At 40.9% G+C, this 24,035-nt stretch overlaps 1 protein-coding gene across 8 annotated transcripts in view; it reads left to right on the top strand.

The window, feature by feature from the left end:
• Positions 1-24,035, top strand: part of fanci (FA complementation group I) — a 75,653-nt gene that overhangs the window by 28,950 nt on the left and 22,668 nt on the right. For all 8 annotated transcript variants that reach the window (XM_041174698.1, XM_041174703.1, XM_041174701.1 and 5 more), the window contains 9 exons: positions 229-411; positions 2,779-2,900; positions 7,261-7,425; positions 8,324-8,503; positions 8,978-9,144; positions 12,695-12,774; positions 12,958-13,074; positions 14,727-14,778; positions 15,245-15,372. In XM_041174698.1, coding sequence (XP_041030632.1) covers positions 229-411; positions 2,779-2,900; positions 7,261-7,425; positions 8,324-8,503; positions 8,978-9,144; positions 12,695-12,774; positions 12,958-13,074; positions 14,727-14,778; positions 15,245-15,372 — 1,194 coding nt within the window. The remainder of the gene's footprint in view (positions 1-228; positions 412-2,778; positions 2,901-7,260; positions 7,426-8,323; positions 8,504-8,977; positions 9,145-12,694; positions 12,775-12,957; positions 13,075-14,726; positions 14,779-15,244; positions 15,373-24,035) is intronic.

Here is a 24,035-nt window from a genome sequence, read left to right as displayed (position 1 = left end):
AAAACTCTGCCTTCACTCATCAATGATTAACTCAAGACTCTCTCACATAGAGGTAGCCCACGCTACTCTGCTATTGGGTATTTAGAACATGTGATCTTACATTACAACATGTGTCTTAAAGGTGTATTACAAATCAGGTTACTACAAGGAGCTATATAAATTTTGAGTGATTTGCTTCAGTTCCTGTGAGACTCCATTATTTAGCATGTTCTTTTATTTTTGATACAGGCACATCTTCTGTGTTGTATCCAGAACTGCTTGGCCTGGTGTAAACAGTCCTTATTGCATTGTCCTCGTAGTGATGAAGATGATGATGATGATGAGGAAGGTAGTTTTCAGCATGATTTGGAGGAACAACTGGACTGCATCACTCGAAGAATGATTAAGAGTGAATTGGAAGACTTTGAACTGGTAACTGTTATGGGTTTTGGTGCTTAATTTCTCTTTATTTATGCTAACTTGTAAAAGCTATTTGGTCTGTGTTGTTTCTTACTTCAAACGTGCAATTGGATGATATAAAAATTTCATTAAACTCCCACTTCATCCTATTTTAGATCAGTTTCTATTGAATGTGTTTATAATCAGATATTTTGATGGGCCACCAAATGGTAGCACGTATGAGAGAGATACTTTCTAATCTGGACCAGCATAGTCTGGGCTTGTGAATTCACAGTCAGATTCAGACTGGAGGAAAAAAAAAATGAACATTAAAGTTACTTGATCTGCACAGCTTAATAACACTGTGCTGGCACAAACAGAGTAATTGGAGGAGCTCCTGTGATGGTCTCTACAAGCACTTGTTTAATAAAGCTTTCTATTCAAGAAAAGTTCTGTTTCCTGGAAAAAGATTATCGGACCCATTTAAATTTATCTATGCAGATAAATATCCGCTGGTAAATTTTCAGTTCATGCTGTCCATACATAAGAACAGAAGAAGGCCACTCAGCTCATTAAACTTGATATCTCTGTCTTTAATCTCAATTCCTTCCCTTTTAACAATATCCCTTACTTCCCAAGTAAGCATCTGTTTCTCTTCTAAGCACTTCATTGATGTTTCAGTGCAGTTCAAATTTTAAGATTATCCTGGATTCCCTTACTAAAGATGAGTCGATTCATGTTTGTACTTTCAATTCTGGAGCTCCCTTCCTAACAGCACTGTCGATGTACCTATGCATATGGACTGCAGTGGTTAAAGAAGAGAGCTCGCCACTACCTTCTCCAGGCCAATTAGAGATGGGCAATAAATGCTGGCTTTGCCAGCAAAGCCCACACTCTGAAAGAATAAATAAAAAAAAACTTAGAGTGGAATTTTCTGTCCCCTTTGGCGTTAGGCATCATGGCAGGCTTGAGTGGACAATATGGCGGGAAGGTCAAAAAACCAGTTTCATGACGATGCAAAACCAGTTTGTGATCATCGGCTCTGCCCGTCACTGGTGGGCCACCTTTCCCACCGCCACATGTCAGGAACATAATTAGATGCAGATGTATTAAAATTATAAGCCCTGCTCACCAGAAGCATCACCCCATGCTGGATCATCTGTGCCACCACTGCATTTCACAACTGTACATAAGTGACATGCACCTGGCCTCAGGACTTCGAGATTTGTTTGCCTACCTTGCTACGGGCAGCACTCGTGGTCATCAGCGCTAGACAACACCACGTCACTTTTAGGGGGCTCACGAGCAGGTCTCTACCTACCAGACCAGCCATAAGGCGGGGGTGGCTTTTCAATGGCTGCAGGGCTAGGGCTTGGGGAAGGGGGAGAAGTGACCTCAGGTGAGAGAAGAGGCTGCAGGGCGAGAGCTGTATTGGGAAAGAGGGATACCCCAGGAAACGGTGTGGTAATAGCATGGTGGGCTATTCAGAGGCTGCCCACCAGTGAGATGGCGTGTTTCCTGTGCCTACATATTTAATAAAGTGGAAAGCAGATATGACGTGAAAAACTGCCTTTGTGGCTGGCGGGTAAAACGTCCTCTTTCCTGCCCACTGCCACACTTAGTGCAAATATGGGACAATTCCACTCTTAATATTTTAAATATTTTGACCAAACCCCTACCACTGCCTCATTACTTCCAGGCAATATAATCCATGTTATCCAGTCTCTTGATGCAACTCACTCCCCTTATTCCTGATTTCATATCAATAAATCAGCACTGGACCTTCTTCAAGGTCAGAATATTCATAATGCTAGGCATCCAAAACTGAGGGCATGTACTGAAAGTACGAGCTCCATGTAATTGCAATAGTAATATCTCTACACATTCCATACTTCCCATTAGCATTTCTGATTGCCTTCGATATACAGAAGCTTGCTTTTGATGAGTAATGTACCTGGACCCCTGCATCCTTCATTCATCCTTTGTTCCATGCCCCTTTTACAATCATCTGCCATTCTTGCAACCAACATGTACTGCCTTCTGCCTTGTTACGTTGGACTGCAACTGCCGTTATCTGTTCATTCATTTATGTATGTTCATTTATAATGTCTCTCTTCTTCACAATTCACTATGCTTCCTAGATTTAATCATCTGCAAACTTAGAAATATGCTGTTCCATTACTAAATCTAGGTCATGTAAATAGATGGGATCTACCATTGTCACTGCATCCAATCTGAGAACGCCTGTCCCAATTTGCAGTCTCCCAATTTGCAGTCTCCTATTTCCCAACTAGTTTCCTATCCATGCCGTAAGAATGCTTTCAATTCTATGTGCTTTAATTTTATCTGCAATCTCTGGAGCAAAATCTTATCAAATGCCTTTTCTTTTCCTGCTTTTAGGACAAATCAGCAGATTTTTCATTAGCGTCCAACGTTGGCATTAAAAATAACATTTATGCCGTCCTGGTAATGGGAGTGTATGAGGTTCTGATGGAGCATAATTTCATAACCAGCAACTACAGGTACTGCACTGGAGTGCTCCATTGCTTTTCTGAAAAATTATATCACAGTGTTCACATACAATTAATTAGTTTGAAGTATAGGAACTGTTATATTGACAAACATGGTAGCCATTTTGCAAAGTCTTAGGATCCCATGAGTAGCCAGTTAACATGCTTTTGGTTGTATCAATGAGGGAGGAAAGATGGTCAGACCTGAGAGGACTTCTGCTCTTCAAATAATGGTATGATCTTTTAAGTCAACCTAAACTAGTGGAACAGAGGGAGTGAGCTATGGTTTAACCTCACCCAAAGGATGGTAACACCCAAGAATGCAGTACTCCTTGAGTAGTGAACTGAAATGTTAACTTAGGTAATATGCCCAAGTCCTGGAATGGGACTTAAACTGGCACCGAGAGAAGGCATTGAGAAGTATGGTGAATTACCTGAAAAATGACTGTGATATTGGGCTTAATGTTCTTTTCCTGTTCCTAAAATTTGCTATTAATGAATTGTCCATAATACATGCACAGTTGTGTTTGGTTTGCTTTTCTTTTTTAAAGAAACAAAGTATTTATAGCTGAAAGTATTGTGATCTTTTGATAGGTTATGAAATTTCTCCCTCTAAGTATGAACACAAATATCTGTCACATTATGAACTTCCAACAGATTATATAGCCTTTAAACTACAAATGTGCATGTTATAGCATTTTTTTGTATGTTATAATGTACAGATATTTAAGATTGCATTTTCATTGAAAAACTTACAACAATGAAGGGGACCATTCGGCATGTTGTGTCTATTTTGACTGAAAAAGAGTTATCCAGCCTAACTGCACTTTCCAGCTGTTGGTCCTTAGCTCAGTAGGTTACAGCACTTCAACTGTATATCTGAATATTTTAAAAATATAATGATGGGTTCTGCCACTACCACCCTTTCAGGCAAAGAGCTCCAGACCTCCATCACCTCTGGGTGAACAGTATATCCTTATTTCCCCTCATTTCTCCTGCTAATTATTTTAAACCTATAGCCCAGTCATTGACCCCTCTGCTATCCACTCTATCTAGGTTCCTCATAATTTTATACACCTCAATTAAATCTCCCCTTGGCCTCCTCTGTTCCAAAGAAAGCAACCCCAGCCTATCCAGTCTTACCTCATAACTAAGATTATTGATACCTGGCCACATCCTCCTAAATCTCCCCAGTACCTTTTTTAAAGTGATCACATCCTTCCTGTAATGCGGTGACCAGAACTGTTGGCAGTACGGTAGCAGTGGCATAACTAGTATTTTACTCAGTTCTAGCATAACCACTCTACTCATAAACTGTGCAATGTTTTGAATTTCATGGATTTCAATGCCGTTAGCAAATTGTTCTTTAGTGCTGCAAAGCAGAATGTTGCTGAATTTTGTGTAGCTTTCTGTCATAGATTCTTTGAAATAATTTGTGTTGTATGTATCGCTATAATAGTGTTACTAATGGCTCAGTGGTTTTTTTTTTGTGATGTGTTACTGAACCCTTCAGAATAGGAAGGTCCCAGATTTGTTTACTGGTCTTTGCTTAGTCAGTCCCTAGGAAGAAGAAGCATACTAAAGGGAGGATGAGGCAACCATGGCTGACAAGGGAAGTCAGAGACAGCATAAAAGCTAAAGAGAAAGCTTACAATGCGGCGAAGAGCAGTGGGAAACCAGGGGATTGGGAAGCCTACAAAGACCAACAGAGGACAACTAAAAAAGAAATAAGGAGGGAGAAGATTAAATATGAGGGTAAACTAGCTAGTAATATAAAAAAAGATTGCAAGAGTTTTTTTTAGATATATAAAGGGTAAGAGAGGGGCAAAAGTGGACATTGTGCTGCTGGAAAATAACACTGGAGAAGTAGTAGTGGGGAACAAAGAAATGGTGGAGGAGCTGAATAGGTACTTTGTGTCAGTCTTCACAGTGGAAAACACGGGTGACGTCCCCAAAGTTCAAGAGAGTCGGGGGGCAGATGTGAGTATGGTGGCCATTACCAAGGAGAAGGTGCTAGGAAAACTGAAAGGTCTGAAGGTGGATAAATCACCTGGACCAGATGGGTTACACCCCAGAGTTCTGAAGGAGATAGCTGAAGAGATAGTGGAGGCCTTACTGGTGATCTTTCAGGAATCACTGGAGTCAGGGAGGGTCCCAGACGACTGGAAAATCGCTAATATAACCCCCCTGTTTAAGAAGGGAGTGAGGTAAAAAACGGGAAATTACAGGCCGATTAGCCTAACCTCGGTCGTTGGTAAGATTTTAGAGTCCATTATTAAGGATGAGATTTCAGAATACTTGGAAGTGCATGGTAAAATTGGGCAAAGTTGGCACGGTTTCATCAAGGTGAGGTCATGCCTGACAAATCTGTTAGAATTCTTTGAGGAGGTAACGAGTTGGTTAGACAAAGGAGAGCCAATGGATGTTATCTACTTGGATTTCCAGAAGGCCTTTGACAAGGTGCTGCACAGGAGGCTGCTCCGTAAGATAAGAGCCCATGGTGTTAGAGGCAAGGTACTAGCATGGATAGAAGATTGGCTGTCTGGCAGGAGGCAGAGAGTGGGGATAAGGGGGTACTTCTCAGGATGGCGGCTGGTGACTAGTGGAGAGGTCAGTGTTGGGACCACAACTTTTCACTTTATACATTAACGATTTAGATGAAGGAACTGAGGGCATCCTGGCTAAGTTTGCAGATGATACAAAGATAGGTGGAGGGACAGGTAGTATTGAGGAGGCAGGGAGACTGCAGAAGGATTTGGACAGGTTAGGAGAATGGGCAAGGAAGTGGCAGATGGAATACAGCGTGGGGAAGTGTGAGGTCATGCACTTTGGTAGGAAGAATAGAGGCATAGACTATTTTCTAAATGGAGAAGAGAATTCAGAAATCTGGAGTGCAAAGGGACTTGGGAGTCCTAGTCCAGAATTCTCTTAAGGTTAACTTGCAGGTTGAGTCGGTAGTTAGGAAGGCAAAGGCAATGTTGGCATTTATTTCGAGAGGACTAGAATATAAAAGCAGGGATGTGCTGCTGAGGTTTTATAAGACTCTGGTCAGACTACATTTGGAATATTGTGAGCAATTTTGGGCCCCATATCTCAGGGAAGGATGTGCTGGCCCTGGAGAGGGTCCAGAGGAGGTTCATGAGAATGATCCCAGGAATGAAAGGCTTAACATATGTGGAACGTTTGAGGACTCTGGGACTATACTCGATGGAGTTTAGAAGGATGAGGGGGGATCTGATTGAAACTTACAGAATACTGAAAGGCCTGGATAGAGTGGACTTGGGGAAGATGTTTCCATTAGTAGGAGAGACTAGGACCCAAGGGTACAGCCTCAGAGTAAAGGGGAGACCTTTTAGTACACAGATGAGGAGAAACTTCTTTAGCCAGAGAGTGGTGAATCTATGGAATTCATTGCCACAGAAGGCTGTGGAGGCCAGGTCATTGAGTGTATTTAAGACCGAGATAGATAGGTTCTTGATTGGTAAGGAGATCAAAGGTTACGGGGAGAAGGTGGGAGAATGGGGTTGAGAAACTTATCAGCCATGCTTAAATGGCGGAGCAGACTCGATGGGCTGAATGGCCTAATTTCTGCTCCTATGTCTTATGGTCTTATGTCTCAGCTGGGGTGATGGTGTAGGTGTTACGTTGGCCTCCACAGTGGCAACCTAAGGATGGAGAAAACTGGCTACGGTTCACACTCTTGTTAGCTGTTTTATGAGCCCATTGTAGATTAGAGTAGAGTAAGGCTTAGCTATGGAGCTCTCCACCTAACACTGCTGTGGGAGTACATTCACCACAAGAACTGTAGCAGCTCAAGAAGGTGGCTAACCACCATCTTCTCAAGGGCAATTAGTGGGCAATAAATGCTGGTATTGCCTACATCCCATGAATGAATTTTTTAAAAAGCCTGCTGACAGACATTTATTAGCATCACATACACAGGATAGCCATCTTGTACCTGTGGAGCTCAATACCGGATGAATTGCTAACTGGGGAGATAGTCAGAAGGAAAGTGAAAGGAATCAGAAATCTTCCTAATTAATATATGACTTTGTGAATCTGCATTAATTCATTCTGCTGCCTGATAATCGGTTGGTGTACCTCACACACTGACTTGGGCTAGGAGCTACTCTACATCTGGAGCCTTTAGGAATTGATTCATACCTGTTAGCACAAACTACAGTTTCCTGTAAAATTACAGCATGCGTAACAAGACCGAATATTTCCTCATTGTATATTGTCTAAGGAAGCTTTTAACATTTTGTTCCTTCCTGGACCTCATGAATAATCGTTTCTTGGGTATTTTAAGTTGTTTCAGAAGTAAACTATGTTTAATGTAAGAAACTATGAGAATATTTTCATTTTCTTCTAGTATGAACCGATTTGAAGATGTTATAAGTCTTTTCAACCGTTACCACAAGCTTTCGGATCTTTTGAAAGAGAAATCTGGAAAAGGCAAAACACCCTCATCCAGTAAAACGGCCAGGAGTCTTCTAACCTTCAGTTTTGTCTCCTGCTTACTGACTGCACTTTTCAGGTAACAGACCTGCTCGCTGACTTGCAGAGTAGAAGTGTTATATACAACAAAATTTTTGTGCATATATGGGATTTCCCCGTGTTATAGAGAAATACATGATATGCTTTGTAGTAGCACTCAGGTTTAGGTTAAACCTTAACGTTAAAAGCATCTGTGTGCTTCACAAAATAGCATTTTTGGAGTGAAGTGACTGTTGCGTGATAATGTTAGAAATGCAGGTCCTTTCAAGAGTAATCCTGGACCAACTTCAGTGAATTGAGAGCAGGTGATGCTTAAGACCAAGGTTTTTCCTGGTAAGGGGCCTTTGCTTCTGGACAGGGAAAGGATCTAGAAGGGAAGAGTGGAAACTGGTATTTGTACTGAACTATGGTTTAACAATACAGTTGTTTGCTGGAAAGAGATCAGGAACAGGAATCTGGGCTCAGTTTTTTTCCCCTCCACTAGCCCAAGGCTACAAAGGGCATTTGTAGCTTTTTAATTTCTATCCTGTCTGAGAACACCTAACTCCACACTGACACTGGCTAGTTTAACTTGGAACTTTTAGGCTTGTAAGAATAGCAATAGTCCATCAGGCATTAACTATTTTTGTTTCTCATCTTAAAAAGCTCCTGCGTGTGTATGGTACCTACAGATCTTTGTCACAGCACATTATTGGAATAGCACTCAGCCATTCAGCATTCCTCAAACATATTTTACCGTTCAGTTAGATCATGGCTGATGCGTACACCAACTCCATTTACCGGCCTTTGCTATATATCCCTTGATACCTTTACCTTTAAAATTTATGAATCTCAGTCAGAAAATTTTTAATTAACAATATGTGCCAGAAATCAATGTTATAATTGCTAAATTAATTAGAATTTCCTAAAAGGAGCTGTGTGTTTTTTCCCCCCCCAAGAGATAATGCACAGAGCCATGAAGAGAGCTTGTCTGTGCTGCGCTCCAGTAATGAGTTTATGCGTTACGCAGTTAGTGTGGCCTTGCAGAAAATACAGCAACTCGAGGAGACGGGACAGGCAGATGGACCAGACGGTCAAAATGCTGAGAAAACATTCAAATATCTATGTGAGATCACTCGGTAAGACAGCATGTTCACACATCTACGAGATCACATCACATCATAGTGTATTAGCTATTTGAAAATATTTCCATAGAATTATCTTGTCAAAACGTTTTAATTTCTACCAGTGGTAAAGAAAGGGAAAGCAGCTGATGTTGTAACTCTAAAATAAAAACAAAGAATGCTGCAAGCATGCAGTAGTTCAGCCAGCTTCTGAAAGGGAAAAGAGATTTACTGATTCAGCTTCCTTTGAAGGATTTCACCTAGAATGTAAATTTTGTTTTTTTTTTACAAATCCTGCTGCATGTGTTGTGTATTTCTTGCACATTCTGATTTTTACTGAGAATTAAATTTATTTTTCATTGTCTACCATTCAAACAGCAATATAACTGACATTCTATAAATTCATTGCTGGTACCAGCAAATTATATTCTGTTTGGTGAGCAATAAAGTGATTGGTATCATTGCCAACATTTATTTTTTGCTTGGCAGAGTTCTGCTGTGGAGATACACTTCGATCCCATCAGTAGTAGAAGAATCTGGGAAGAAAGAAAAAGGAAGGACTATTTCGTTACTCTGTTTGGAGGGATTACTGCGCATATTTAACACAGTGCAACACAGGTACCAGAACAAGATCCAGCAGTTCCTCAGTGCAATAGGTTAGTGGGCAAGATTTGAATTTCGTGAGATACTCTTTTTAAGATGTAAGAGAATGTCATGTGGGTCTGCATGTGTTACAGCTTTCAAACATTGAATGAGACTGATTGGATCACCCAAATTAGAATATCATGAACTTTCAGTCATGACGATCCAGTCAGGTTCTTGTAATGCTGTATCCCACTGGAATATACATGATGTGTCTATGAAATGTCTCAAATGTTAAAATGTGTAAAATATTATTATAAATTAAATAAAGCTGAGTGCCTATATAATAATTTTCACGCAGCTCAGCTGTGTTATAAAGTTGTGGATTTAAGTTCTATTTGAGCATATAATCTGGCTGATACTTCAGTGCAATACTGTTGTTGGATTTGCCATCTTTGGATGAGATGTTAAACCGAATTCCAGTCCACATATGCAAATAGACAATAAAATCCCATGGCAGAATTAAAAAGATCAGGGTGTTGACCTGGTCAGTATTTGTCCCTCAATCAACATTATCAAAAACAAAAGCTCAACAGGTTATTCGCATGATTGCTGTTCCTGGAATCTTGTTTGCTTAACATCTGAAACAACTGTATTACGAAATCATTTGTTAGGTTCAGTGCCTTGAGATGTTTCTGAGACATGTAAGTTGCTGCATAAATAATTGTAAGTTTATTCTTTCTATCTTGCTTTCCTTCCTTCCATTAATGTCGTGAACATACTGCAGTTGTTGGCTTTAGGCATGTTGGTAAATGTGTGTAGTTTTCTTGTTCCTAAGTTACTTGTATATTGGCATGTATTACTATATTCATCGGTCTGTGTCCCTTTGCTGTGTTTTGTATTTATTTTTCCTTTAAGTAAAAACTGATTGTACAAGAGTAAAATCTGGTCAAAAGTGCCAATTGTGGCTGTCACAAGTACTGCCACACTACTCAACATTTGATAATTGTTGAGAATATGTGGCCTGTAGCCCAGAAATCAATGTACAAATACATAGTACAAACCTGCAGTTTGTACTAACCTTTGTATTCGAGTCACCTGAAAACTCATCTGCATCAGGAAGTTTGATCCTGGCTGAAGTTGTTCAAAAACATTTGCTTAGATTTCTTTTTCTTGCTGTTGATTGCTGATCTTTGACATGCCCATGTGAGCTGCCCTTCATGCAGATAAAGTTTTGTAGTTTCCAGTACTTTATAGCAACGGCGTGGTTGTGATGGTTTTGATTTATTCCTTTTCTTCTCTTCCTCCATTGCCTACTATACCCACCCACTGACCCCACTCCCAATTCTTTAAATGGCCAATGATAGGAAAGGAAGATGTCTTTTAAGCCAGCACCCAGAACATGTGCATATTGACATTTTATTCAATTTCCCGCTCCTCTCTCAGAGAAACGTTTTTAGAGCTTTAGAGCACATTATGTCTAAATTAAGGGTTGGACCATTAGAAATGGTTTGTAATATGTGCAGGAACCTAACAAGGGGGAAGAGGAAAAGATGACATCCAGCTACCAAAACCTTATTTATACTGCAACTAGATCCAGGGTTTAATTAAGTTTCCCTTTAATACCAAGAATGAAGTGTCATATTCTTCTGTGTTTGAGACTGAAGCATGTATTGGAACAGTGTAGAGGGAGTTTACTCTGCAGTCAACCCATGTTCTTTCCCAGAACTTGATGGAAGAGAGTTGAGTAGCTTTGCTACTTATCTAATCTGACCTGTACTCACCTAGGAATGTTTGAGGGAGCATTGTAGTCCTACTCAAGCCCCACTCCCACAACTCTTTCTCCAGTACACAGATGACTGTATTGTCTGCACCTGGAAAAATTCATCAATTTTGCTTCCATTTTCCACCCCCCTCTCACTTTCAAATGGTCCATCTCTGACACTTCCTTTCCTTGACTTTCTCCATTTCTGGTGATATACTGTCTACCGATATTCATTACAAGCCCACCGACTTCCACGGCTACCTCAACTACACCTCCTCACACCCTGATTCCTGGAAGGACTCCATTCATATTCTTCCAATTTCTCTGTCCCCGTCGCATCTGTTCTGATGATGCTACCTGCCACAAGGGTGCTTTTGACATGTCTTTTTCCTCAGCCGAGTATCTCCCACCTCCCCACCACTCCCCCACCCCCACACAGTGTTAACAGGCCCTCAACTGTGTCCAACCATTTTCTGCACTTTTGCTCTCTCCTCTTCCCTTCCTTCCCAAAGCTGTGATAAGGTTACCTTTTGTCCTCGCTTTCCACTCCACCACCAGCTTCCGTATTCAAAGGATCATCCTTCGCCAACTCCAGCATGAAGCCGCCACCAAACACATATTCCCTTCACTCCCCTGTCAGCATTCCTAAGAGACCGTTCCCTCCCTGACACTCTGGTCCACCCCTCCAATACTCCCAACATCTCATACCCTTCCCCCAGCACCTTCCAATGCAATCACAGGAGGTTTAACACCTGCCCCTTTACCTCTTCCTTCCTCACCGTCTAAGGCCGCAAACACTCCTTCTGGGTGAAGCAGCAATTTACTTGCACGTCATTCAACTTAGCCTACTGTACTCGCTGCTCACAATGCAGACTCCCGTACATTGAAGAGACTAAACACAGACTGGGTGACCAATTTGCGGAACACCTTCACTCAGTCTGCAAGCTTGACCCCGACCTTCCTGTCACTTGTCATTTAAATTCACTATCTTGCTGTCATGCTCACATTTCTGTTATTGGCCTGCTACAATGTTCTAGTGAAGCCCAACACAAACTGGAGGAATAGCACCTCATCTTCTGATAGGCACTTTTACAACCTTCTGGGCTCAAAATGGAGTTCTTCTATTTTGAATTTTTTTCCCCCACAAGTGCCAACCTGTATTTTGTTTTCATGTTTTTGCTTTCATACAGCACTGACCCTTTTCTGATATTAACCCATTATGCTATTTTGCTTTCAGACAGTGCTGACCTGTAACAAAAACAGAAAATGCTGGAAAAACTCAGGTCAGAACAGAGCTCTGAAGAAGGGTCATATTGGACTTGAAATGTTAACTCTGTTTCTCTCTCCACAGATGTTGTCAGACCTGCTGAGTTTTTCCAGCATTTTCTATTTTTGTTTCGGATTTCCAGCATCCATAGTATTTTGCTTTTATCTTAGTGCTGACCTTCATTCTACTATTGACATATACTCTGGACCAAAATTTTAGTCTTTAATATTATCATGCTCTCCAAACTATCCCTGCCCTTCTATTTTACTCCACCTACCCCTCCCCCTTTTTGAACAGCATAAAACCCATCACATTTTTACCACTCTCCAATTCCGAAAAAGTCACATTGGACTCAAAATGTTAGCTCTGTTTCTCTCTCCACAGTTGTTGCCAGACCTGTTTCCAGCAAATTTTTTTGTAGAGGTAGTGTTACTCTGCATCTAACTAATATTGCAACTGCTCTGGGAATGCTTGATGCTCCCATTGGGTTCCTTGAAGACCGGTTAATGAGGGGTACCTGCCATGCCTGTGGAACGCTAACCCTTCAGGAGAAGAGAAAATGGAGAAAATGTTTTGTCTATTTTATTTTTAGATGTGGTGAGTGATGGGGAAGGAGAACAAGAGGACATCAACATTACAGAGAAAGCAGCTTTCCATATCAGGCAGTTCCAGGTAAGTTTCTTGTGTGTGATGCTGCTTTTAAATTGGAAGTGAGCATCTTTCAACAGCATTAATTGTGCACCTGCAGCAATCTATAAAAAATATCTCTTATGTTTCTAATTATGGACGTGTTACCCCTTTATTTTCCATTCAGTCTTCACATTAAGGTATGTTTGTTCTGATCCATTTTCTCAGAGATCCCTTGTGACACAACTGAGTGGGGATGAAGAGGATTTTAACAGCAAGGAAGCACAGCTTTTAGTGAGCATACTGTCAACACTCTCTCGGCTATTAGAACCTACATCTGAACAAGTATGTAAATATTAACTCTGACAGCTCTTTCTAGTTCTTCATCAGTATAAAGCAATGAGTGAAAGTCATAAAAAGATCACAAGGTTTCCTCTTGTTTTGTGATCACCAAGGTGAGGGATATTACTACTGGGTTACTACTGGTTCTCATTGCAAGTGTCCAGTGGCTCTAGTAAGCACTCCTCAGCCAGAGGAAACTATATCCTGTATCTACTCTCCAAGATTCTGCATCCACCCCAGCATCGAAAGAGTGGTCACTCCTGCAAATGTATGATATGTTGACATCTCCCACAGCAGTTACCTTAATATATGTTCTTAGAAAGGTAGGGGCAGTTGGCGATTAAAGATAGTTTGTGCTGTGGGTCCATGTCCATGAGAAACTGTGCTAAGATTGCTCCAGACATATTTCACTTAAGCCTTTTAGCAGATAGCGAAGTTTTGCATTTTGTTTTTCTGAGTTGGAATTGAACCCTTGTGCCAGAGGTGAATGGTCACAGTGTCATCCAGTCAGACAAATTATATTTTGTTTTTTTTTTTCTAGAAGTTACAATCAATATATATAATCTGTAGAAAAGGGTCTTTGTATTCAAAGAGAATCAGGGTTTTTTGTAATAATGTATGTACAGCATTAAACGAATGTGAGAGATCGGTAATCTCTTGAGTCATGTTGTTTCAAGTAATGTGTGCAGCTTTTGGTCTCTGTTAAGTAGTAAGTAACACATTACATGAAAGCTGTTTCTGATGCTCACTTCTACAGGAAACCTATTTCATACAGGTGGGCTTATGTCAAGCCTGGTAACTTACTTAAGTAATTGAATGGAGCAGCATCCATATCAATTATTTGTGTTTCTATTGCCTGTACTGATAAAATTAGTTTCATAAGGCTTAGACAGCCCTGTCTTCCAACTGAGCTCTCTGGTTCTCCCAGCAAGTAGAAGGCCCAATGCATTGTTCATGGAGCTACATAGATGGGGAGAGAGGAATTTGAAGCAGGTGATAGTGAAGGGAAAGAGAAACTGCTAGTCCATTTGGCAGATGTTTTCACATGCTCAGCATGCTTACAGTTTCTAGCTATATAGCATTGCCCAAGGGCCAGAGAGCTGGTGATCACTTTGGAAAAAATCTGCCATCTGTTAACCAGTCTAGAGTGTTACTTACTGTATTTATGAAACTTGTCCCAGAAGCTGTCTTGTTCTTCTGTGTGGAAAATTGCAGCAATGTTGCATAGATGTTTAAAACAACAAAAAATTGACTATTCTGCTTTAAAAAAATCGGATAACACACAGTAGAGAAAGCAGCTTGGAAAAGCAGCCAGGTACTTAAGAAACATAGTCAGCATAATGACACTGAACAATTTCACAAAAGTAGTCATGATAGAGGTTTTCTTGGAATAGCAACACTGATTATATCCCTTTCTGTACAATAAATATGTTGCTATGACAATGCCAGTTTTCTTTGGCAGGCTGTTAGTTTTATCATGTTGGAACTGAAAAAGGTAAAATAAAGAGTTTTTATTTTAATTAAATGTGTGCAAGTTTATTTGTAATCCAAAAAATGTATTTCCTATATAAATTTGTGAGATGAAAAATTTAGTGCTGATATCAGCTGAATGTGCATCATTTGATCTACAATTAATTTATTGTGTTTTTTGATAGTTTGGTCAAATGTTAACTTGGACAGTAAAGATTTGCAAGGAAAGTAACCTAGGTAAGAATATTTCAGGCACATGTATTCATAATTTTTAAGATAAAATGAAGAATGCTGTAAACAAGAAACAGGTCCATCAGCATTACAAAGACAAAAGATGAGTAATGTTTCAAAGGTGGACTTGCAACAAATTGCTCTTCGTGTATTCTCTGTTAAATATGGATCTTTAAAATTAGATTTATGAAGGTTTTTCTGGAGATAAGTTCTGAATGTTTTACATTCCTGACTTTTTAGAAGAATAATGGCTGTCTCCTGTTCGGAGGCAGATGCATATTGGTCTTTCAGCACATTATCTATGTTGATTTCAAAAAGATACAGTTAGCAATTTCAAAAAATTAACCCCAAAATAAACAAGATATCAGATCTGTTTCTAAACTTTTATGCTGCCTTCAAATGTTTCTCTGATCAGCACCTCTTTAAGTGGACATTGGTATAATACTGTGTAAATACATTGTTGGCTCCACAGAAGATGTGCATTTCTGCAAAGGATTGATGAGTATGATGTTCAGTCTGCATGTGCAGCACAAGAGTCCAGTGAGCTTGCTACAAGAGATGTCTCGAGATATCCACAGTCGCCTTGGGGATATTGATCAGGTAAGAACCTTGTGCAAGGAAATATGGGACATAACTAGATCATTTGGTCCAGTTGGGCTGTTCTTCATCCAGTGCAATAAGCATAATCTGTACTGTCTTGGACTTGATATACTGTTGGAGCTGGCTGACCTTATACATGGTTCCATCTCAGTGAAACCTCTTATTCCATGGACTTCACAGTTAAGAACAGCCCACTGGAAATCAGAAAGGAAGCTTCCATGCTGTTGTCACCAAAACAATTTGCAAATCATGCGGTAATTTAGTTTATATTAAAAATTAATACTGATGTCTGACTGTTGGCAAATTCAATCACAAATTTGGCAAATAAATAACCAAATAATGTGATGCTACAGATGTATGAGAGCAGACCATGTTTCACATCCCATTTATCAGGTGAGCCACTTAGATATTAATTCTAGCCCACAGCTCTTAATTAGATAACCTGGATTTTAGTTATGGGTTTTGCTATGAGTCAGTGTCCTATGTACAGATGAACTGGACTGCTGACATCCCATACTAAATCACCTGTAAGAATGCGAAAGTATCGACTTAGGTGATTGATTTGGAGGGACTTGTCCGAATTCCAGTAATCCTTGTTTGTATTTGGGTGTAATTGGGAAAAGCATGGCATGTTCTAAGGCATTGTAAGTAAGCTTGTATAAAGACAGCATCCTTGTTTACTTACTGTTGATCTTACTTGTCTGTGAGCTGATGGAGGAATTAGCCATTGTGGTATTAACTGGCAAGATCTACTTGAGCTGATCCTCCCAATAGTGTGATGGCTACATCCTACAGCTAATTCTGGTGTGCAAGTGTAGCATACAAAAATAAAGCTTTTCAGAAATTGGAAAGATTTCTATTGAGGTTCAAATCTGAACTTCTGTCAGAATTCTTCCAATATCATTAAAATTTATTTGTCTTCCATTTGTGTGATATCATGGCTGCGCAGTGCACTGTTTGGTTTGAATTCAGTTCAGATGCAGTAGCATTTTACTAAAGCTCAGTAGTACCTGACTCATTAATTGCGCTGGTTGTTCTGATCGGGGATTTGGCAGTGGAAGGATCTGGGGTCAACTGAAAGACCATAGAAGAGGAAGATGTCAACTAATAAGTTTTCCATTGGTTCTTATTCAGTTTGATGTAAAAATGACTACATCCAATGCCATTATTTATTTGGGTATGTACTTTTCAGTTCATACTTTATATTTCAGAAAACATTATTTATTTATTGGTGTAAATGTTGAAACAGTTGAGTAGCAGTAACCTATATTGTGAACAGGGAATTAACCTCACTGAATATAACTGTGTTCTATAGACGTGGTAATGATGATGTGATTGACAGCATGTGATAGACAGAGGTAAACAATCCCAAAACCAGCAGATCAGTTTAAAGCTCTGCAGTCCTGCCACATCTAGTTGTGAATGGTGGGCAATTAAATACTAACTGGAGGGGGAAGTTCCACAAATATCCCTAGCCTCCATGATGGGGGAGCCCAACACATCAGTGCAAAAGACAAGGCTGAAGCATTTGCAACCATCTTCAGCCAGAAATACTGACTGGATGATCCATCTCAGCCTCCTCCTGAGGTCCCCCAGCATCACAGGTGCCAGTCTTTAGCCAGTTCAATTCACTCCATATGATATCAAGAAATGGCTGAAAGCACTGTATTCTACTGACATGAAAGTATAATAATTCTCATAATGTTATTGTGATTTATTGTAAACATAGATTAATAGTGGGGTTTGGATAGTTTGTGTTTGCATTAACTGAGTTGGAGACAGCTGGTCTGGAGGCTTTGACTCATCAAGAGAAGCTAGGTTTGAAATGCTAAATACATAAGCATGGCTGAAGTTAGATAGTGAGGTGAGGAAAATTTGCATTTTTAGATAAATCAGGATACTTTGAATTTCAAAGAGATGGTAGGATGTTACACCTAGCCAGAGAAGCTAGGCCAAACAGTGTGTTTATTTTTCCCAAAGGTTACTGATAATATTAGCACTCTGAGAAAAGTGAAGTTCCAAAGACATATGGGAACAATGGAATTTACATTAAAAGGGAAAAACGTGTATAAAGGAGATTGAAGCTATATGTCGGGGAATGCATTGTAAGAGCTACCAGAAGTGTGAAAAGCCTCCAGTAGTTGTGCGTTAAGTTGCTGCCTATAGAAACCGAAGCTGGGAAAAGCCACTTTGAATTCTGTAACGTAGGGACACATCCTAGAAAGACAGACCGAATTCAAATGGCTGCTGCACCTTCCAATTCATCCCCCTGCCTAAAACACCAGCATTATTGAGAAATTAGCGCCATCTTTTACATACTCTCACAGCTTGGACTTGGTGAAGGGCTCCTGAGGGACGGGAAGTTAGTGCAATGAGCACATTTTAATAAATTAACACATTGTGGAACAGTATGAAACACTGCAGGCATTTTGTGCAGAGCAAGATCCCACAAGGGGCAGTCAGCTTTGCTTCACAGTTTTTAAATTGGGGGAATATTTACAGAGAGAGGGGGAGCATGGTGGAGAGAGACTAAAACAGTGAAGACCCCCTTTTGGAACCTCAGAAAAGCTGAGTGCTTTCCAGTGAATGAATTAATTTTTAAAATACACTCATGGTTAGTTACTCACTTGCCTCAACGTCCCTGGATTAATTTTTGCAATTCAGCCTTTCTAGAGGGATGTGACTGGGAGCTGGACAGAATCTACACATTGGAGACCCCCAGATCCTGTGTCTATTCACCCCCACCCCCTCCTCTGTTTTACTATCTCTGCATCTGTTTCCCCTCACTCACTCCCACCTCTCTCTCTCTCTCTCTTCACCCATCTCCCTTATTAAGGAAGCAAGATGGAGAGACCAACAGAGAGACAAAAGGCTGAGAATTTTACAATCAGATCAGTGAAGTGAATTAAATTGGCTGCCGGGCCTTTACATTTAACCCTTACATCACTTGCTCTGAGACAAAGGCCCTGTGTTCTTGGTGAATTAGACCCGGGTCCAAGTTGTAGCCTTTTTAATAGTGCTCTGAAAAGTTCCTGCCTTCCCTTTTTAAATAAAGAAGCACTGTGGCCATGTTTTATATCTATCAATGATTTACTGAGAGAGGGGGCTGTGGCGGGCCAGGTGGGGGGGGGTTTGGTGGAAATGGGAGCAATCCTCACTCAGACCATCAGTAAACTGAATTCAGGGAGTGTAGCCACGGCTGCAGTGCAGGACAGGCTGCAGGCCAGATAGGCACAGCAAGATCCCATGAGCAAGGTGGTGTGAGCCAGGTATCCTTCCCCAGACCCAGAAAATGCTAATCTCCCTCTTTAAAACTTGGGAGAGGGTGGGGGTCTGATTGTTTTACAAAATTTGGATGGCTTCAGAGAAATGAGTGAGTGCAATTCAACCCCCCTCCCCCTCACTCTGTTCCCATTCAATTGATCATCTGACCTTCAACACTGTAAACATAACAATAAATAAACAATATAAAAAATACAAGCGTTTACACAGCGTAGCATTTAGAAATTCAATTCCAGGAACTCAGATACATTGGAAAGTCAATACCTAAATGTTTACAATTGCAGTGCACAGCAAGGATCCCACAAACATCCTCACCATGGCCTCACTGGAGAAACCCCAAATCCTGCCTCCCCCTTTCTGAACCACCACTTCCCCCGCCCCACCACTATTTCCCTCAATATATCCTCTTTCCCAACTCGCTCTCTCTCTCCTTCTCTCTCTGTTTCTCACATGCCAGAATATGGAGAGGCAAAGAGAGAGAGAGAGAGAGAGAGAAAACCACAGTCAGGACCTCAATAAACTCAATTCAAAATGGTTCCCGCACATTTCATCAAAGCCTCAATTCATCGAAGTGTCTAAAATAGCAGCGTTATTCGGGGAAACAGCCTCACGTGAACAAGTTTCACTTCAAGCCCACCCACCAACTTCACCAGTCGCTGATTTAATTTTCAAAGTGTGCTCACTGCTGGTCATTTAGGAAACTGTTTGGTATTTGTGCACAGAAAGATCCCACACACTGCAACGTGCTCACATTTGGGTCAAAGTGTTTTAGGTTGAGAATTGATGAAAAAGGCAAGGCAGGGAAATATATTAAAACAAAATCGCACAGATTGGCCCTCTGTGACACAGTTTCTTTCCACAAATCCAACCTTCTGGGAGGCTGGAAGTGAGGGTCTTTTCTCCAGAGGCTGGGAGTTGGGCAGTGATTGCACACCGTAGACCCCCAGATCCCCATCTCTTCACTCCCTGTTTCCCTCCCTCTCCCCTTTCTCTCTCCCTCCCTCTCTGATAACTCACAATCGAAAGAGAAAGATGGGGGAGAGAGAGAGAGACAGCAAGAAAACGCACAATCACAGCCTCAAATCAAATGAATTCAAGTGGCTGCTGCACATCTTGTTTCACTGTCACGTTCATGGCCTAAAACATAGGCGTTATTGGGGAGGTCAGACAATGCACAGCCCCTCCCGAGGGGCCTGAAATTAGGCCTTGAATTGGTCCTAGTCATAGAGGCTGCATTAAAGCTCAGGGACAGGAACAGGCCCCAGTCTAACAACATTCCTCTCCCTCCACAGCTCAGCCCAAACTTCACAGGCAGGGCCGGAAGGAGTGAGAGGGAAATGGGACCCACTCCCCCTCACCCCCCACCCCAACCCTCTCCATCCTTCCTTCTCCCCCAATTCAAATATTGACAAATCACATTGGGAGTTACTTATCAGTTTATTACAAGATGAAGTAGAGAAAGAAATGTCTGGAAAGAGAGAGCGAGAAAGCTGGAGTGACAGACAGTGAAATTCCACCCCCCCCCCCCCCTCAAAATCCCTCAAAATCCCATCGATACTGAAAGGCCTGGATAGAGTTGAAGCGGGGAAGATGTTTCCATTATTAGGAGAGGCTAGGACCCGAGGGCACAGCCTCAGAGTAAAGGGAAGACCTTTTAGAACAGAGATGAGGAGAAACTTCTTTAGCCAGAGAGTGGTGAATCTAAGGAATTCATTGCCACAGAAGGCTGTGGAGGCCAGGTCATTGAGTGTATTTAAGACCAAGATAGATAGGTTCTTGATTGGTAAGGGGATCAAAGGTTACAGGGAGAAGGTGGGAGATTGGGATTGAGCAACTTATCAGCCATGATTGAATGGCGGAGCAGACTCGATGGGCTGAATGGCCTAATTTCTGCTCATATGTCTTATGGTCTTATGAATTCTACTATCCAAAGTATTGTGTTAACTGGCTGGAATCTAGTTAAAACCTATTTTTTTGTTTACTGTTGCCTTAATGAGGGTGTAAATAAAAGCTAGATTCATTAGGGACTTTAGAAGTTGTTATAGTAGTAATTTGTAAACATATATATGTGTTTGAATTTTTGTTAATAAATGTTTACTTTAGTTTTCTAAAAAAATCTCTGAAGTCGTGGTAGACTTATTACTTCTGAATTCAGGGCACGCATTTTGAAATAAAATACAAATTGCAAAACCATTGTGACCACATGATCAAGTTTCCCTTGTGGATTTGATCTGCCTGGCACCCGTCATAACACGACACAACCTATGGGTTCTGACTGCATTCTGGTAGTAGTACTAAAGACTAATGCTCCAGAATTAGCTGCGGCCTTAGCCAAGCTGTTCCAGTACAGTTACAACACTGACATCTATCTGACAATGTGGAAAATTATCTAGGTATGTCCTGCCCAGAAAAAAACAGGGCAGATCCAACCTGGCCAATTACCTCCCCACAGTACTGTCAAACAGCACTTGGACAGCACTAACCTGCTCCCTGATGCTCAGTTAGGGTTCCACCAGGGCCACTTAGCTCCTGATCTTATTACAACTTTGGTCCAAACATGAACAAAAGAGCTGAACTCAAAAGGTGAGGCAAGAATGACTGCCCTTGACATCAATGCTGCATTTGACCAAGTGTGGCAGCAAGGTGTCCTAGCAAAACTGAAGTTAGTGGGAACTGGGGACAAAACTCTCCACTGGTTACAGTCATTCCTAGCACAAAAGAAGATGGTTGTTGTTATCGAGGTCAATCATCTCAGTTCTAAGACATCACTGCAGGAGTTCCTCAGTTAGTGTCCTAGGCCCAACAATCTTCAGCTGCTTCATCAACAACTTTCCCTCTGTAATAAGGCCAGAGGGGGGATTTTTATGGGTGATTGCACAATGTTCACCATTCACAACTCCTTAGATACTGAAGCAATCCGTGCCCCTATGTCACAAGACCTGGACAACATTCAAGCTTGGGCTAATAAGCAAGCAATGTTTGCCCACACAAGTGCCAGGTAATGATTGCCTCTAACAAGAGAGAATCTAACAATCTCCCTCTGACATTCAATGTCTTTACCATTGCTGAAACAACATCAACCAGAAACTTAACTAGTCATGTAAATACTGTGGCCAGAAGAGCAGGTCAGAGGCTGGGAATTCTGCAGCAAGTAATGCATCTGCCTCCAAAGGCCGTCCACCATCTACAAGACACAAGATGGGAGCGTGCTGGAATACTTTCCACTTGGCTGGATGAATGCAGCGCCAACTGAGATGTGTGGGAACATCATCACCTGCAAGTTTCTCACCAAGCTATACTGGCTTGGAACTATATTGCTGTTCCTTCACTGTCAGAGTCAAACCCCTGAACTCTCTAACAGCACTGTGGGTACACCTGGACTGCAGTGGCTCAAGAAGGTAGCTCACCATCACTTCAAGGGCAATTAGGGATGGGCACCAAATGCTGGCTTTGCCAGCGACACCCACATCCTGTGAAAGAATAAATTAAATAAAAGCACCAGAGGAGAAATGCCCTATTTTTGCATGAATCATTTGGGAAAAGAGTTTTCAGACTGAAGTTGAGGAATATAAGGTTGTCATACTGAACGATACCAGATTCTCTTGGAAGCTATAATAAGATCATCATATGGCAAATGACCATTTTAGAATGATAAAGCTGCATCAAATGCTTTCACTTTTCAAAGATTTTCGAATTGTTGTCACTGGACATCTGGTTTTAAAATCATTATATTTCTGTCCTTCACTTGATATTATACTTTTCTGTGTATTTATTAGCACATCATTTCTTTTGGGATTGATTTTGCTTAGCTAGGTGTTAGGCAACAAAAGTGTTTTATCAAGGAACATAAAAAGAAATAGTAAAGTATTCTACAGACCCATAAAAAAAGAAAAATCAAGACTGGAATAGGGCTGTTAGTAGCTAAACATGATGAACTTATAGATATCTACAGTAAAATGGCAGAAATATTAAATACTTTGCCTCAGAATTTACTAGGGAGGTAACATGGTGGGCATGACATTAGAAGAAGAGTTCATAGAAAGAGGGGAGATTACTATTAAAACTTGGAGAAGATAAAATCGCTGGTCTTGATGGCTTGTATCTATGCATGCTAAGAGAAATTAGGGAAGAGAAAGCAGAGACACTATTATGTGATTATATAGAAACTTAGTTGAAGAGAATAATGCTAGAGCACTGGTGGACAGCTAATACAATTCCTATTTTTAAAAGGGAGATAGAAAAAACCCAGAGAACTATATACTAATTAGTTTAACATCGGTGGTATTAAAGATAATGAAATCCTTAATCAAAATGTGATAGATCTGAAAGTATAATAAAGATTAGTCAGCATGGATTTCAAAAAGAAAGTTCATGGCCAACCTTGTTGAATTCTTTGAAGTAATAGAGCAGACAAGGCTAATGTAATAAATATAATATAAATAGCTGTTGGTAGTACAGAACATGAGTATTGCCGAAAAAAGAGACACATCTAAACTTTTTGTCTTGCACTCATCAGGACACACAAGAATACCAATATAAGGGGGAAAACAACGATTTATACTGTATGTGAAGAGAGCACTGATTGGTTGGCATGGAGAATGCACCACTGAGGGTGTCTGACAGTTAACTGCCAAGCGTTGTTTGAAGTTTAACCCAGGCAGCTTGACACCGGTCAAGGCATTGCACCGAGGAATGAGTCAGCGAATGGCTTTTGTTTTTTGTTTAGCTGAAACAGGTGTATTGTATGTACGTCTTCTTTCTGTCTGCAAAGAACAGGGCCCTGCCTATTAATATATGTAGCTTCCAGTACATGCAAATGCGCCACATTGCGAGCCTGACTGACTATCTTAAATTGGTTGTCAAAGTAATTCTTAGTACATTGAGGATTATTTAGCAAATGTTGTCCAATCGTGAAATCACATCTAATATTGGCATGGGCTGGTTGGGTACGGTCTGTACCCTCCCTGTTGCGAACTGTGTCTGGGACATGCTGTTTGATATAATCCGCCAGTCTCTGGGACATATGGCCTCCGTACCTAGCATCACATTGGCAGTGAAATTCGTATACCACATTGCTCATTTGTATGATAGCAAAGCGTCATTTTGGCTTGACGACAGCATCCTGTTAAGTGGTGAATACCACTTCTGTTGTTACTGCATAGTAGTAGCGTGAAACAGCTAGCTTCAACCTGTTGCTTAAATTTTTGAGGTACCTTGACCTTCCAGGGTAATCTGAGGTAGACTGGGCACTTTTCAGGGCCAAAAGTGATATCCTTAGGCCCGTTCATGAGATTGCTTGATATACAACGTGAAATGATCTGATCAGGGTAGCCATTATCTTGCAGGATGCCTTCGATGCACCATATTTCAGCATCAAGCTT

This window comes from Carcharodon carcharias, chromosome 26 (genome assembly GCF_017639515.1).
Source record: "Carcharodon carcharias isolate sCarCar2 chromosome 26, sCarCar2.pri, whole genome shotgun sequence".
NCBI classification, from domain to species: Eukaryota; Metazoa; Chordata; class Chondrichthyes; order Lamniformes; family Lamnidae; genus Carcharodon; species Carcharodon carcharias.
Note: the sequence above shows the minus strand (reverse complement) of the source record. Positions and strands in the feature narration are given on the sequence as shown.